The sequence below is a fragment of the Sebastes fasciatus genome, chromosome 3, assembly GCF_043250625.1.
Source record: "Sebastes fasciatus isolate fSebFas1 chromosome 3, fSebFas1.pri, whole genome shotgun sequence".
NCBI classification, from domain to species: Eukaryota; Metazoa; Chordata; class Actinopteri; order Perciformes; family Sebastidae; genus Sebastes; species Sebastes fasciatus.
In genome coordinates, this window is record NC_133797.1 from 3,653,389 (window position 1) to 3,670,584 (window position 17,196).

The 17,196-nt window shown below is 43.1% G+C and overlaps 1 protein-coding gene across 1 annotated transcript in view; it reads right to left on the reverse strand.

Annotated features, from left to right (window-relative positions):
• The window catches only part of LOC141765123 (sodium/potassium/calcium exchanger 3-like), a 69,233-nt gene that overhangs the window by 47,678 nt on the left and 4,359 nt on the right, over positions 1–17,196 (reverse strand). The window contains exon 2 of the mRNA XM_074631084.1: positions 15,668–15,799. Within this exon, the coding sequence (XP_074487185.1) occupies positions 15,668–15,799 (132 nt within the window). The remainder of the gene's footprint in view (positions 1–15,667; positions 15,800–17,196) is intronic.

Sequence of the window (17,196 nt, forward strand, 5' to 3'; positions counted from 1 at the left end):
AACGCTGTTTTACTGCGGCGACAGAGACCGCATACTGTAATCTCACATGAACTGTGTATGACCCAACACTCACATAAGAATAGAATCTCCTATATTTAAAAAATCACGTGTTTCGTCCCTCTCGCGGATGGAGCTTTTTCTATGTGGTCTAATCTTGGCATAAGGTCATTTAATGATTTGTTAATTGATGGCATCTTTGCATCTAGGGCTGTGTGTTGGCAAGAATCTGGCTGTTGTTGGCTGGCTGTTATTATGTTAATAATTAATTCAAAAGCTGAGCGGCTCAGAGGAGTGGCTCATTACTTTAAGAAGAACAGCTGGTCCACCTTAACAGCCCACCTTAAGAGGCGGAGCCGGAGTTGCAGGATACAGGAAGTTGGCTCTGGTCTCTCCGGCTCACTTGAGCGGAGCGGAGGAGTTGTAGTTTAGTAGCATTTATTCACCGACAAATAAAGTGTTCACACGCTGCTACACCTACGTTCACAGCTAGAACGCCACCAACAACCTCACACTCACCGCCAACACACACACACGGTCTGTCAGAAACTCGCTAAAGTTACGCAGACTACGTGCGCGGCGGAGAGCACGAAGCCTCCGGCAATGCTAGAGCTGCTAACGTAACAAATACACACACTGTTTGTTGGACACTCGCTAAAGTTACGCCGGGCAGACAAACTATCGCTATGCCGGGCAGACACACAGCTGACAACCTGCTAAACTAAACTAAATGTGCGGTGGAGACTTTTACTGGGAAAGTGTCTGCATGTCCGCGACACTACACGCAGCATCGTAGCTGCTAAGTTAACGCTCCCGGACGGTGAACTGGAGACTCCTGTCAACCAATATCTGTTGTGCTCCTGCAGCTGGTACACCGCTGCATGCGAGGCACAAATCTTGTCTGTTAACGGTAAGAACATTTTTCAAAATTAGCATCCCTAGTCAGAGTATAAAGAATACACCACCATGTGCGTAAAATCTGAGTTAATCAGAACAGTGAGATCTGCATTTGCATTCATCACAGTCGCTGTGAAATGATATATTGACTGAGTTCATCTTGCATGTAAACTTTTAATTAAAAATCGATAGTGTTTTCACAAAGTGTATCACAAAACATATTGCGATATTCAAGATTTTCCGGATTTTCTTACACCCCTCTTTGCATCCTTCCAACAGATTTCAGCTAAATTTCGTATCCCAAACATTTTTTTTAGATATCTACAGATATAGCGTAGCTTTGTCCGGGACACAACCGGCCTTCTCAGCCTGTAAGCCCCTCCATTGATGTTTTTTTCATTGCCACCCCCTGAGTCAAAAGGTATCATCTCATGTGGATATGAGAGAGTTCCTCATTTTTAGGTGTCAAAACATCATGGGAGCGAGATATAGGCGAAGAACTAAACTAAAAAATGTATGGGAGGATATTCTTCTCCGGGTTCACTCCTCATCTGTGTGTGCCGAACATGGTTTAATCCAATGTAAAATCATACACCACACTCATTGGACAAACCTTCGACTTTCTCATATTGTTCCTGATATTAACGCTGTTTGTGAGAGCTGTGGACAAGATTCTGCCTCACTGATCCATAGGTTTTAGTCTTGCCCATCTCTCCATAACTATTGGTCCATTATTTTTTACTTCTGACTCAGCAAAAGATGCCTCCACTTGATAGAAGTGGATACTGAATAACAGGTGCATCAGAAAGCCTTTGCTTTCTGGTCGACAGTATGTTAGAAAAGGTTTCTATACTTATCACATCCAATGTCATACAGCACGTCCCATCCACCAGCACATCAGCAAGGTCAATCAGAGTGACGAAACTCACGGGGGCTAAGTTTGGGCATAACCCTTTCAATATAACACGATGACTCACTTTTAAACACTGTACATCGCCATGGTAACACAGGCTGCACAGCTTACTCCGGAGCAGGTTAAGTTCAGTCTATTGAATCCACGTATAAAGCTCAACTGCTCGTGATTCATATCTGTGGAAAAACGGCATCGCTGCTGCATTCAGATCAGATGAAGGAGAAAAGTCATTTTCAAACACTGCAAAGATAAACTACAGTACTACAATAACTGGGAGTATGTATGAAGGACAGAGATTTACTATAGAAGAGATACATATTTGTAGCATTTCAAGAGCACTTGCCCTCTTTGGCTATAATATATTGCTTCCAAGAAATCGCAGGCACCTTACAGAACAATATTTGAATATCAATAATGAATGAATGTTAGTCCTGCTCTGACATTTTTTCGTATGAATGACTGAAGCAATATTGTATCCACATTCCCATTACCTCAACATGAGGCCAGCTAAGTGAATAAAAAATCTTTTCACATCTGCAGTGTGGTGACACATACTGCATCAACGGTTTGAACACTTGTCATTGTCACAGTGGTTGGTATTCATCTTTTTATTCATTTTAATTGCTTGTTTTAATTTTTTTTTCAGAGATCACAAATCTTAGTCATCGCATTTTCCCCAAATCTCCACACATAACATAATATAATCCTATAATCACATTGTACTCTGTAGATTATTTTACTATGTGATGTTACTGTTACTACTTAATCTCCCAACGGAGATTGACTTTATATTATCACATATTAACCCTCTGAGACCCACAATAGAGGGGTACAGGGGGTCTTTAGGAGGAGATAGCAGGTCAACAGTAGATGTCACATAGAAGTGGTGTACATCATCTGAAAGCTGGGAACCTGGAGATTAATTTGAGATGCAGCTCAGCAATGTGTCTCAAATAGTTCTGGTCATTAATCAGAAATAAACATGAATTAATCAATTAATTAATTAATAAACTGTAACAGTGTATTAGAGTTTAGAACATTATGATAGAAGTATTTGATGGTCATCCCCATGCTCTATTATGTCTCATAAATTGTTGCAGCAATTTTTGGGTTGATACCATTTGTTACACAGATTTGGTGCTAAATTTAACCATTTTTTACCACTAGAATGATAAAAATGATCAATAATCCCTCCAAGATACCACATTAAGACACCAAGACCTTGAGGAACACCATAGAAAAAGCCATGCTGTGATTTGGGATCAAAATCTTTCGACATTTGGAGATTTCTGAAAGAATTGCATTTTTCAGCGATTGGATGGCGAGCACTTCTGTTCTAGAAACTGCTCAGAAACCCCCTTATTGTTAATCTAGCTAGTAAAGCCAATTCATCCTCTGAATGCTCTAGGTCTCTAGTTTGATCCATCCATCCTCTGAATGCTCTAGGTCTTTAGTTTGTGGCTGTAAAGTTTCATGATGCTGTGATTATCCTAGAGGTCACCTCATGTAATTTTATAAAGTGAGGTCAAGTTTCAAAAACTGGTCTCACTACAATGAAATGGTTATATACATACTTGCCAACCTTTCCGATTTTCCCAGTAAACTCCTGTTTTTCATCGCCCTCTCCCAGTTTCCTCCCAGGGTCACAATTCTCCAGTAATTCTCCCGATTTATGGCAAATTTTCACACTTTTTTACCTTTTTTGTTATCTCAACCTGTTCATGGAACCGAAAAGTGTGTATAATCCCTACTGTTTCCAGCCGGACGACAATAAAGCTACACCAACTGTCGTTTCCCGGCAGAAGAGAGCAGTCTATGCTCGCGATACATCGCAGTTTGAGCTCATGTTTAAGCTGCGCTCGCCACAGCATGCAGCGCACAAAGTCGGGCTTTGCTCGACGAAGCGAAAAGCCGCCGTGGCGCGACGCAAGCCGTTGGAAATAATGTGTTTCAGAGCGCAGTGGTGCCGTTGTCGCGTTGTGTCTGAAAGGACCTTCAGTGAGTGAGAGAAGGAGAGAGAAATGAAGAGAGCTAAGAGAAAAAAATACTCAAGCAGGAGCAAAAAGAAATAAAAACTGATGGATATTAGTTTATGGAAGAGATTCACATGCAAGTTCACACCAGAGGGGACCTTTCCTGAGAGTTAAAGGTAAAATCAATAGTTAACAAAAAAAATGCTGTTGCAGTGCAATAATTATTTTGTTATTTTCACTCTTTTAAAGTCACCAGAATGCAGGGAACAAAGTCTGTGAAACGCTGTGGTTTTGAAATCCTCCCTATTTTTAAGGTCTCACGGTTGGCAAATATGACAATATATTTGGTTAAAAATGAGTTAAGTCCAGAATCTGACTTCATGCATCAATAGGCAGCTAAGTTTGCATGTTTCCATAAACAAACAGACAAGTAAGACCCACCAGACATACATACAATCATACATAACCCATTAAAAAACTACCATCTGTCCTCTGGATTTACATCTCCTTAGCAGCACATTAATTATTATTTAGCAACAAGATGGACTGATGAACAAAAGCGTTCTTCTCTTCCTAGATGTCTGGACCACTCTGACTCCAATCCCAGAGTATCTTGGAAATCTTGCTGCGAAGGCAAGAGTCAGTTGAGCTCTTGAGCTGTAACGTGATGCACCATGGGTAGAGGGCACCACAACAACACCATCTACAGTATGTGATTTTAGAAAGACTGGAAGATACATAAGGGTACAGAAACCAAATCATGCAACCACATCAGTTCTAGAGGTGAACCTGCTCCACCTGCTTAGTGTGAAGATGTATTGTATAACACAGCAACAATGACCTGAAAAAAGTTGGAAGAGAAAGAAAGTGAGGAGGAGAAAAGTCAGCCTTCAGCGGCCTAGTAACATCCCAGACCAGAAAGCCACAAAAAACCTGCCGTTAATAAGAAGTTGTATCAAAGCACCGATAAACGAGAAAAAAATATTGAATATCGCGATATTACGTTTTGTGATGCTGTATCAATTCTCAAACACTGTATCGACTTTTAATGAATAGTTTACATGCCAAGATTAACTCAAGTCAATACTTTATTTCATTTGCAAAGAGATGCGCCCTCTCAGTGTACAGTATGTGCCCTCTCAAAGTGGTGCTATGATGTTGGATAAATGCAAAATGCAGATCACACTGTTGTTGGTTGCATTAAAAAAGTAAACTTTGTGTAATTTTAATTTTTTTCCGAAGTGCATTTCAAAAAAGTACAGGTTTTTAATCAGATTTTCTGATTTCATGTTCTGTATACAACAGTTTTCTTAAAATTAAATTTAAAAATCTGTTATATATCGCCTTACTTACAGTAATCGCAATATACCGTGATGTATTGAATCGTAACCTCTGTATCATGATACGTATCGCATCGCCAGATCTTTGCCAATACACAGCCCTATTATATAATAATATATAATAATATAATAAAGGTATAAATAGGGATGCACCGGTCCGACTTTTTCAGTTCCGATACCGATAGCGATACCTGGGCTTTGGGTATCGGCCGATAACGAGTACCGATCCGATACCAGTGTTTGATTAATAAGCTGTATGCCTCACTGTGTGGAAGTGACTGGGATCATTCGGTTATGTGTAAGGCGACATCACGCTGGACTTAAACATTGCTTTCCTAAATTGGTAAAACAAAATGTAGCAAATAAATACATAGATATACATTTACTGAGTTGTTATTTATTATTAAAATAATATATCGTACACCAGCAACTTGGTAAAAAAATCTTTAAAATGGAATTACACTTCAGGTGTAAGCATTTTTTAAATGCAGCAATAAATTGGTCAAAACTCAAACAGGAATTGAAATTCCAGTATATAATGGGTAGTATATAAACATAGAACTGAATATAATGGATCGGCCCCATTGTCACCGATATCCAATCCAGCTATTTGAGTCAGTATCGGCCCGATATCCAATCCGGTATCAGTATCGGTGCATCCTAAGTATAAAATGCCAAAAATGCCTGCAACCCAGTTTAACTGTACACTCAGCATGCTGTTCAGAACAATACTTTATGCGGGAGCCTTTATGTCCTCCCAAACTCTCTGGAAAGCGGCAGTAAAGGAGGATGATTGTGGCACTCAGGAAACAGCCTCAGCATTGCTCAAAGTCACACCAGCAGGATGAATCTTTAAAAGGTGTGTCGGGCCACTTCTGCTGCTGGCAAAACAATCTGGCCTCTATTATTCAGCAGGGGGAACTAGGAAGCATTTCTCATGGGGGAAGACATAGGAGAGAGACGGAGGAGAAACGTGACAGTAAATGAGCAAGGGAATAAAGGAAAACAGCAGCAAGAGACAAACAAAGAATCATGTCGGATAAATGTCGGTGGTAGAGAAGCATGAGAGAGAGAGCGAGGGAGAAACAGGCAGAGGATCAGCGGGAGCTGGTGTGTAAGAGAGGACTCTAACACTCGCTGAGCTAATTGCTGTGATGGATTGGTCTTATTCCCCTGAGCACCGAGCTCCTGCAATAACACAACAAGATGACTTTGCCAATCTGCACGTTAGGCAGTTATGAAAGAACTTTGCCACCATCTGCAACTGTTAATACAGTTGTTGTCATTGTGTTGGGAAGGTATAGCAACGGCCCACTCAGAGCTCATATTGTGATACGGCAGGATTGATTTCTCTGAGGAAATCATTCCGGGAGCTCCCTGGGTCAATTTTGCATTTGATTAGTGGAGGTCTCTTGTCGAGGTATTAGGGAGTGATCATTTTTTTCTGATTTGATTAATTCATCCGCTGTATTATGGCACATGGGGAGGAGCCAGGAGGCTGCCCACGGGAGGTGAGGCGAGCCTCTGAACAAACAAACGCAAACAAGCAGCGTGGGACGGTACTCACTGGTACGCACTTCCTCATTTTACCATGACTTTTTCTTGCGCACCGGCACTTCTCACAGGCTGCCGGTACGCTCCTCTGCCCTACTCCATATCAGGTTCTCTGGGAGATTCATAACGGCGATTCATATCGAGTGTATTTGCACCGCGCCTCATAAGTCGTATGAACATAAAAACTATGTGGGGAGCACCTGGATGAGCCGAGGCACGGCACCAGGGTGAGGGGAGGTGAGAACGAGGGTGCTGTAATTTATCAATACAATGTACACGTCTTTTTGTAATAGAATTAGTGAACTGTTCGTCATATCTTTTTTTTTATTTGTGAACAAATATAAATAATGAAACATTATTATCTCCAGAAGAATTAAATGTTCCATCGGGGCCGTTTGAATGCATTTAACATAAATGTCAGTATATGGGTGCTCTACAGTTGTAGCGTCGGCCCATTTGACCATGGAGATGAGAGTGATGGCCGGCTCGACCGTACGTTACCGCGATACGATAACGTTTCCTGTCCGTGACAGAGTTAGCATGCATCTTTAGCCGTGATGTCTAGCTCTGCTTTTCCTTTCAATGTGTGAAACCAAAAGTGGTTCCATCCTTTACTGGATGTGTAGTGTTTACCACACTGGATTTAACATGGGAGGGTGCAGGTCGTATCCACGGTGACCCTCCGCTGTTTTCTACTATTTCGTTGCGGCCCGCGGTGGCTGCTTGCTGTTTGTTTTGGTTGACGGATACGGAACGGATATGACGTCACATTACTCAGACTACAACAATAAAAGCGGTAACTTCCTTCTACCTCCACATAGACTCAAATTAAGCAAATATATCGATTCTCGCATTCAAAAATAATAACCCTATAATGTTCCAGTTGGAATATTATTATTATGAGTATTATAGGCTTACTACAGTATAATATGATTAAAGAAATAATGAACATCTAGGAATATGTCGAGAGATGGTTGATACCGGCCGATACACACGGCAACATGTGAATAAGAGGAGTACCGGTGCTTATATTTTCCACTTCAAGCACTGCACACAGGTACTCACACAGGTCGCACACTACTCCTACTCGCAGCAGAAACCAGGGCCAGCGCCCTCGCATTAATCAATACTATTCTTAACGAGGCTCCCCTCCTTAACGGTTCAGCTAGCAGCCACACGCATGCGTACACACACAACACATTGCTCACAGGGAAGCCCTGATTAAGTCATAGCAGCCTCCTTTCCTAAAATGGAGCGTTGCGTCGGAGCTGAGCGGAGACGAGAGGAGAGGATCTTTCATAACAGAGGAGGACAGCCTCTGGGGAAAGACCCCCGGAGAGAGCAGTCACATGTATGGGGGTACCCACGACGCTATCTGTCTAATCACACAGCCGGTGCCACTGTACACAGAGCTGCTCAGGGGGGTTACATCCACCACCTGTGTTTGTAAATGTGTTTGAGAGAAGGACTGAAATGCATCGGGACTGTGGTGTATTTGATGGAAGAGGAACAAAAGAGTGCATTGGGTGTATGCGTACGTGCACGGCCATGCATTAACAAGAGCATTTCGTCAGCTTTACTGCAGATGAAAACTACAGTATGACTAATCTCCCCCATTGCTCAGACATCTTCAAAAGTAATGGATTTTTCTTATTTCCCACCATAAACGCAGGACATCAAAGCACAACGTGGCCTTGAACACTACATTTGGGAGGCAAAGTCATCGAAATGAATAACTCCTGTTTTCCATGATAAAAGGAAAGTCATGAGCAAGACAGAGAGGGCTCTTTTTGTGTAAAGATTGCGTGTATTCACCTCCCCAACTACAAGGTCACACAGACACACATACACTATGTGAACTCTCCACCCCCTTTTCTAGCCAGGAAACTCTCTTTGACATTTTCAGCAAGTTGTGAACCTCAAGGGGGCCAAGAAAGTTACCAAGATGCAACCATTACTACCAGCTGCTGCTTGTGCTTCCCCCTCTTTTTCCCCCTTGACTGAGAAATGATAGAGTGATAGAGAGATGGTGGGGGGATTAAACAAAAAGTCTGACATCCAGAGAAGCGGCGGGGCTCTCACAATTAAAATCAGGGAGGGAGGCGTAATGACGGGTATGATGGCTTGTTTCATGTGTGGCTGGGAGGGGAAAATTAGCTAATGAGGGCCTTTCTCTCTCCCTCTCTGCTTTCTGGCTGTCTCTCTCGCCCTCATCTTTCATGCACTTGATCAGCAGGCCTCTAATTTCAGGCAACAATCAGTGAGTGCCTCCGCCGTGCTGCATCCTCCCAGAACACAGAGCTCACGTTGGGATGCTTCCTCATCAGCCGGGCTTGTGCTCGACTCTGTGGCTGGCGAGCAGTGAAAATACACACACACACACACACACACACACACACACACACTCACACACACACAATCTGGTCGTGCACAAATACTTGCACAAGCTTCTACATGATCTCACACACAACTAGATCTAGGGCTGTACCCAATAGTTGGAAGCTTCATTCAACATTTGAATGCTGCGCAGCCTTTATTTTTTTTTGCAGGTCTACTCATTGTGTTTAAACGGTCAACCGATTAAAGTATTTAACAATGAGAAAAACAATAGCAAACAAAGATGATGTGGTCCTGTTGGCATCATCGGTCTGCGACCTCCAGCACTGACTGGATCGGTTCGCAGCCGAGTGTGTAGCGGCCGGGATGAGGATCAGCACCTCAAAATATGAGGCCATGGTTCTCAGCAGGAAACCGATGGATTGCCTACTCCAGGTAGGGAATGATTCCTTACCCCAAGTGAAGGAGTTCAAGTACCTCGGGGTCTTGTTGGCGAGTGAGGGAACTATGGAACGTGAGATTGGCCGGAGAATCGGAGCAGCGGGGGGGCGGTATTGCATTCGCTTTCCCGCACTGTCGTGACGAAAAGAGAGCTGAGCCGGAAGGCAAAGCTCTAGATCTACCGGTCAATCTTCGTTCCTACTCTCACCTATGGTCATGAGGGCTGGGTCATGACCCAAAGAACTAGATCGTGGGTACAAGCGGCCAAAATGGGTTTCCTCAGGAGGGTGGCTGGCGTCTCCCTTAGAGATAGGGTGAGAAGCTCAGTCATCAGTGAGGGACTCGGAGTAGAGCCGCTACTCCTTTGCGTTGAAAGGAGCCAGCTGAGGTGGTTCAGGCATCTGGTAAGGATGCCCCCTGGACGCCTCCCTAGGGAGGTGTTCCAGGCACGACCAGCTGGGAGGAGACCACGGGAAAGAGCCAGGACTAGGTGGAGAGATTATATCTCCACACTGGCCTGGGAACGCCTCGGGATCCCCCAGTCAGAGCTGGTTAATGTGGCCCGGGAAAGGGGAAGTTTGGGGTCCCCTGCTGGAGCGGTTGCTCCCTCGACCCGACCCCGAATAAGCGGTTGAAGATGAGTGATTGAGTGAAACATTAGCAAATTAGCATGTCACTGTCAGACCGTGGCATGCTGATGTTAGCATATAGCTCAAAGCACTACTGTGCCTGTACGGCCTCACAGAGCCGCTAGCATTGCTGTAGACTCTTATGGTACGTGTCCACAGGATCCATCCTTTCTACGCTTTCTATTCATTGTCTATGTAAACAGCCGTGCAATGCATTCTGGTAGCGTGGCGGCGCAATTCGAGAGACGGAGCGTCACGACGGCCGTTCCTCATTTGCATAAGGTTGAGGGCTACTCTACTTTATGCAAATCACGGGCGTCTCGCCGCCTCTCGAAACTCCCGAGAATCTTTTCAATTAAACGTTGTCGATCCAAAATAAAGACAGATTCAGCAACTGCATGGATTATTTCTCGCCTTAAATGTTTTCAGAAACACATCTTGGTGAACTATTTTCGTGAAATAAGAGAAGAAAGTTTCCAAACAAGCCTTCGTACTGTTTCCGGTTTGAAAGCCAGGAGCGGCAGCCCACGGAGGGAAATCGTTCGTCCAATCAGGTGCCGAGTGTGAGGTGTCTAGTGGCAGCCCACAAAGCGTTGAATGCTGTGAAGCAGCGCGTCTCCTCGTGATAAAAAAACGCCCCAGTAGACACGTACCATTAGTCTTGTTGTACCTTAATCATTCCGTCATTCCCATCGGTAACTAGAAGTGCACTCGGAGAGCGCAGACCTCCGCCAAAGCAGGTTTCATGAACGCGTCATCAGTTACACTGCGCATGTCTTAAAGTCTGTGGTGTTAATGCACAGGCTGAGCGGAGTTTTTTTTTTTAAATTCCCAAAGCCGGATCATGATCCGGATCGCCACCAAAATCTAAAGTATTGTTCATTGTGCCACACCCCACCCATCCATTTTATTTCATTCAAATCCATGACGGACTTTTGGAGTAATCCTCCAAACGGACAAACCAACCAACAAACCAACAAACCAATCAACAATCCAACAAACCAACAAACCAACAAACCAACCAACAAACCAACAAACCAACCAACAAACAACCCAACCAACAAACCAACCAACAAACCAACAAACCAACAAACCAACAAACCAACAATGTGAAAACATAACCTCCTTCCTAAGCCTTTGGCCTTGGTGGAGGTAATTAAATTATTGTGCTTCCAATGGTAACTGCAAAGAAATTGGAATTTGGCAACATTGCTAAAAAGAAGAACTCAAGCCTCTGGCCTCAAGCAGAGATGAGGAGCGGGCTACTGAAGTCTGGTAAGCTCACTTCTTTCCAACTCCACACCTCCAGATTTCTTTCATTTTCAAACTTGTCTTCAGGCCCAACTGACGCTGACTCAAGTGACATCACATGAAGAAATTTATCAGACTTCACACAGCTCCCTCTGGAGCTGTGCATAGTATGCAGTAGTACTACTCCCAACACCAACACCTGTCAACAGACTCTGATGTGTGAAAACAGTTTCTCTTTAAGGTTAAGATAACATCATGGTTAAGGTTGAAAAAAAACATCAATAGCAGTTCTGTGACGGGACGCAAACTGCGGTCTCCTGCATGAATGTCTGATACGTTACACCTAGGACTGTCAATAGTTTAAAATAGTTAATTGCGATTAATCGCAAATTAATTACACATTATTTTATCTGTTCAAAATGTACCTTTAAGGGAAATTTGTCAAGTATTTAATACTCTTATCAACATGGGAGTGGGCAAATATGCTGCTTTAGCATCGAAAAGAGTAGTAGTATCAAAAAAATTCTAAAGATACCCATCCCTATTTTTGATATTGAAAAAAAAGGTTAGCTGCAACATAACCTATAAAATGCACCTGTTCTCGCTTTACAGCCCGTGAGTACAGCTTCGACATCTTTCCCTTCACACATCCACCACCTATTTAAAAGACGCAGTTTCTTCCCTCTCAACGGTGGAATGAAGAATGACTCACTAACTCCCCACAAGGGTACATTGTATGTGTCTCATACCGGGGACAGGAGCAGAAATCACCAGAGTGGGCAAGACTTCCAGAAAATACATTTTTTTTAAGCAAAAAACGTCCTCCGGAGGAGTGGCAGGGGCTGAAGCCACCAGGGTATGTGCGGTAAATTTAGCCTGAGAGCAGGAAGGGGCAGCTACTGTATAATAAGCAGGGTAAGAGAATAAGTTGAACTTTGACCACGGCTCCCTTTATAGATGACAGCGGCGACCTTGGGAGGGTGAGAAAGGAGATTGATGACGGCCATTTTGCTTAATGAGCTCACGAGAGAACCGGCCCCTCCTGTGAAGGGAGGCCAATCGTCTCCCGCTTCAAAGTAACTGCAGTGAAGCCACCTCTCTCCATCCTTCTACCTTGTACACATTCATTATAACAGGAGTGAACATCAAATTTCTTTCCATCTAAAAATAGTCCATGCATGTATAAGGACTAACCCAATGAGAAACAGACTACATGTCAAGACATGCTTTTAGATTACATAAAAGCATTTATTTGAACTGATTTAATTGAATAAAACCACCTACATTCAGTGAAGAAGGGAGGTTAAACGCGCTTCAGCCGTCTCACAAGGAATAGTAGGTCTGACTCAGACATCGAGTCAGCCTATCACAATGCGGCACATACAAATAGAGCTCACTTATTGGTTAAAAAAAAACACGTGAGCCCCCTCGCGACTTTGTTTTTTTACAAAATGTTCTCCTCAGGCAGGTGAGATCAAAAAACGCAGCATATTTTACAAGCAGACTCTGCCATGAAAAATATCTGTTGCAAGCCCACTTTGAATCCCTTTTAAAAGGTCCCGTACCATTAGAGACAGAGTGGTACACAGCATGGTTTAACCCTCCTCCACTCGAATCCAGCGATATGAGCGAATATCATGACATGTAAGTTCAGAACAAGACTGACAGATGAACATTCAAATGACTCCATAAGAGTGAATCTAAGTGGATCCACTCCAGCATACACCTCTCTTGTTGACTCCATCCAGTGCCAGCCATCTCACTAACTGTTACAAAGACTGAATGCATGTAATACATGCATGTGAACTACAGACGATGAAGGGAATGTGAAGGGAAGTGATGTGATACAGTGAAATGTGGACAGACAGAAAATAAGGACAAGTAAAATAAGTAACAACTAGGGATGTCCATAATGAACCGTTTAACCGTTAACCGACATTAAGCATTTTAACCGACTAACACTATCGGTTAAAACGGTTGGTTGCATCCCTAGTAACAACATTGTTTTGTTTTCTATGACATTAATCTGATGTGAATTTAATAGTGTGAGCTTGACACATTGAAAATGTAAATAAATGCATACAGAAAAAAAAACATGCACATGCTGGTGAATTTAAGATGTTGATGATGTCACAATGTGAGCGTTGGATATCATTATTTTCTAAATGTTCACACAAAAGAAGCTTATTCAGTTGGTTTGGGTGGAGCTGAGCGATGTGAATAAATGTCACTAATAATATAAAAGATGAGTAGCTCTCGGCCACTTACATTTTGTCAAAGAAGCTCTCAGAGGGAAAAAGGTTGGAGACTGCTGATGTACATGGATGTAGTCACTGAAACTGCTATTTTTTTAGGGGTGTGACGAAATATTGTGCCACAAAAAATCGCGATATAAAAACGTGACGATATGCATCGTTGTGACAAAACAGAATCGCGATATCAGGGCATAATAGATACTACGTACATACGGGCTCCGGGGCTAAGGCAAAGCTGCAGCCTCTTCCTGCTGCTGTTCAAGGCCTATAGAAGGAGGCTGAGTACGAGTCATATCTTTAGAGTACAACACATGCATAGTAAAATCTGGTCTGCCCTCGCTGAAATTGAACCAATCACAACGCACGGCCGCATCTTCAGTTACACTGAGCATGTGTCATCATACCCCCAGAGCCATGTCCGCCCGTGACCCAGCCTCCTTTCATAGGCCCACACACATCAACACACACAGGGCAGTCAGTGAACAGCTGATCAGAGAGGCCGCGGTGGAGACGAGTTGACGCTATGCCCGTTGCTGTTAGTAAATGCAATAAAACTTTGAAAGTGTAAAGCCAAGATACGTTATTACACCTGTTCAACAAGCATAAACACGATGAAACGGTTAAACATGAAGGAAGGCAACGCTTCAATCTGCTCTGTCTGCAGTCTCTCATCCTCCGCCGCTGTTTACTCAAGCAGAGAGCGTTAGCTCGGCGGCTAACAGCTAACTGTCAACACGTGTTAGTTATTTAGTTGAGTTGTGACTGAAACTAAAGCTGGCAGTAGGCTGTGTAGTCCAACTGTTTAGGTTAGTTTGTCATGTATCTTACTGGTAAACTGATCAGCTGGCTGAGACAAAGCACCCCCCCCCCCACCAGCCCTAACGTTACCTGCAGCAGTGAGTGACATCAGCAGAGGACAGGAGGAAGGACTGATACTGATTGATGGAGGACAGAGGACAGGAGGACAGCGGACAGGAGGAAGGACTGTTACTGACTGATGGAGGACAGAGAACAGGAGGACAGCGGACAGGAGGAAGGACTGTTACTGACTGATGGAGGACAGAGAACAGGAGGACAGAGGACAGGAGGAAGGACTGTTACTGACTGATGGAGGACAGAGAACAGGAGGACAGAGGACAGGAGGAAGGACTGATATAATACAAATGTAACTATAAGGCAAACAACAGCATTGTTTTGCATTTTAGGTCTTTTGAATAAAAGGCTATTTTTTCAGTCATATATTTTCATCATTCAAGTTTTGTTAAAATTGTTATAATATTGTATCGTATCGAGATCATGAACCCAATATCATGTATCATATCGTATCGTATCGTGAGCTGAGTGAGTCCTTTTATTTTAATGTGAGTGCAATTAAATATGTTGTCCCTAAAATCAAAAAATAATTGTGATAAATAATCTTGATATCAATATTGATCAAAATAGCCGTGATTACCATTTTGGCCATAATCGTGCAGCCCTATTACATATGGCTTGTTTCAATCCTTCTAACTAGACTGAGTGATTTTCAACTTTACAAACAAGAAGATGCCTTCAGCATCCTCACATGCCATCCTTGAGTGCCTCAAACAGAAGTCGCCGGTTGATGATAAGATAAAAAGGTCGTCATGGAAACAGGAATTTTTTTTCTGATATGCAGCCACCACAGGGAAAAACGTGAGGGAAACACAGAGGAAGGGATATGAGAGATATGGAAACGGAGCTGGTGCGAGACGAAGAGGGAAAGCTAGGTGGAGGAAGTGAGAATGAAATCTGCGGGATCCTAAAAGAAATGTGATGGAGACCGAGTGTGAAAACCGCTTAGGCAGCCGGAATGACACCGACTGCTCATGGGAAATCATCTGACCTCACAATCTGGGTTACCCCCACATCAGGGAGAGAAAAGAGGGGGACCACAAAGGGTAGAAAGACAGAACATGTGGGGTGATCATTTGTTTCCCACTTTCGCTCCTTGTTTCCCATCTCCCTCTGAAGGAGGGCAAGGAGGGAGAGGAGGAGGGAGGGGGGGCGGAGGGGGAGAACACTTGGGTGTCCTCTTTCTTTCAACCTGTCTCTGTCTTACCTGGAGCAGTGCAGTTCTTAGATCCTTCTCTCTCCTCCATTTCCTCCAGGCTGCTGTTGTCCGTCTCCTGCAGTAGCCTCCTCCCTCCCCATCTCTCCTGGTCGTCGCTGCTGTGGCTGGAGACATGGAGACCTGGGGATGTTTGTCACAGAGAAAAGTTTCAAAATAGATTCAAGGACGTTTCAGTGCAGCTATAACATCTAGATGGACGTTTTCATACACAAAAACTGGAGTCTGAAACTAGGGCTGTGTATTCGGAAAAATCTGGCGATATGATACGTATCACGATGCAGGGGTTGCGTTTCAATATATTATGATACTGTTATGCCCGGTTCAGACTACACGATATCAGCCCGATTAAAGCCGGACACGGCTGTCGTAGGGGATCGGGACCGATAAATGAGTGTCGTGTGCGAAAATCGATCCTCTTATCTCGTGTAGTGTGTCATAGTACACGACAACCGACGCCACGTCTGGGACGCCCCACGACACCCCGAGGTCAGAGGTCAAGGGACCCCTTTGAAAAGGGCCATGCCAGTTTTTCCAAATTTTAGTATAAGTTTGGAGCGTTATTTAATGTCCTTCGTGACAAGTTACTATGACATGATTGGTACCGATGGATTCATTAGGTTTCCTTCACTCTAGCTTTAAAATTGAGCCCTCTACAACCTAAGAATCACAAGATGTGTTAATGTGTTAAAAAAATTAGCAATTAGGGTTGACGTGTTATTATCGTGTTAACTTTGACAGCCATATTTATTATCAATCACTTTATCAATTAATCTCCAGATTAGTTTTTTGATTAATTGTTTGTCTATAAAATGTTTCAGAGTGAAGGGAGATGTCTTCAAATGTCTCGTGTTGTCGTCCACGACCCAGAGATATTGGGTTTACTATCATAGAAAGCCAGTAGATTTGAGAGGAGGAATGTTTGGCATTTTTGGTTGAAAAACGACCTAATGATACATCGCTCTTCAAAATAGTTGCAAATTAATTTTCTGTTGATTGACTAATTAATTAATCAATTAATCATTGCATCACTACAAATGTTACACATGTGGCAGCCCCACACAGCGTACAGGGGCCTGAAAGAAGAGCTGAATCTGAGCAAGCATTCAGTGTCAACTTTCAGTGAATGAGGACACACAAACTTCTCAAGGAGAGACGCAGATTAGTATATAGTATACAGTATTTTGGGGCTGCAACTAATGATTATTTTCATTATCAATGAATCAGCTGACTGTTTTCTCAATTACTTGAGAAATGGTTTAGTTGACAAAATGTCAAAAAATTGTAAAAAAAAACTAAGAGATGTTCCGATACAATTTTTTCCTTCCTGATACGGATTCCGATATCTGAACTTGCGATACCAGCGTGATATAAAAAAATATATAGTTATTATTTGTATTATTATTTAACAGCTGTTGACCTACTACTGACCATGTATGGATGTGATATGATTACTATCTCTGTTGTATGGCCTGTCTCAGGTTAAACCCTCTATAAAACATGAACAAATACAGAGAATG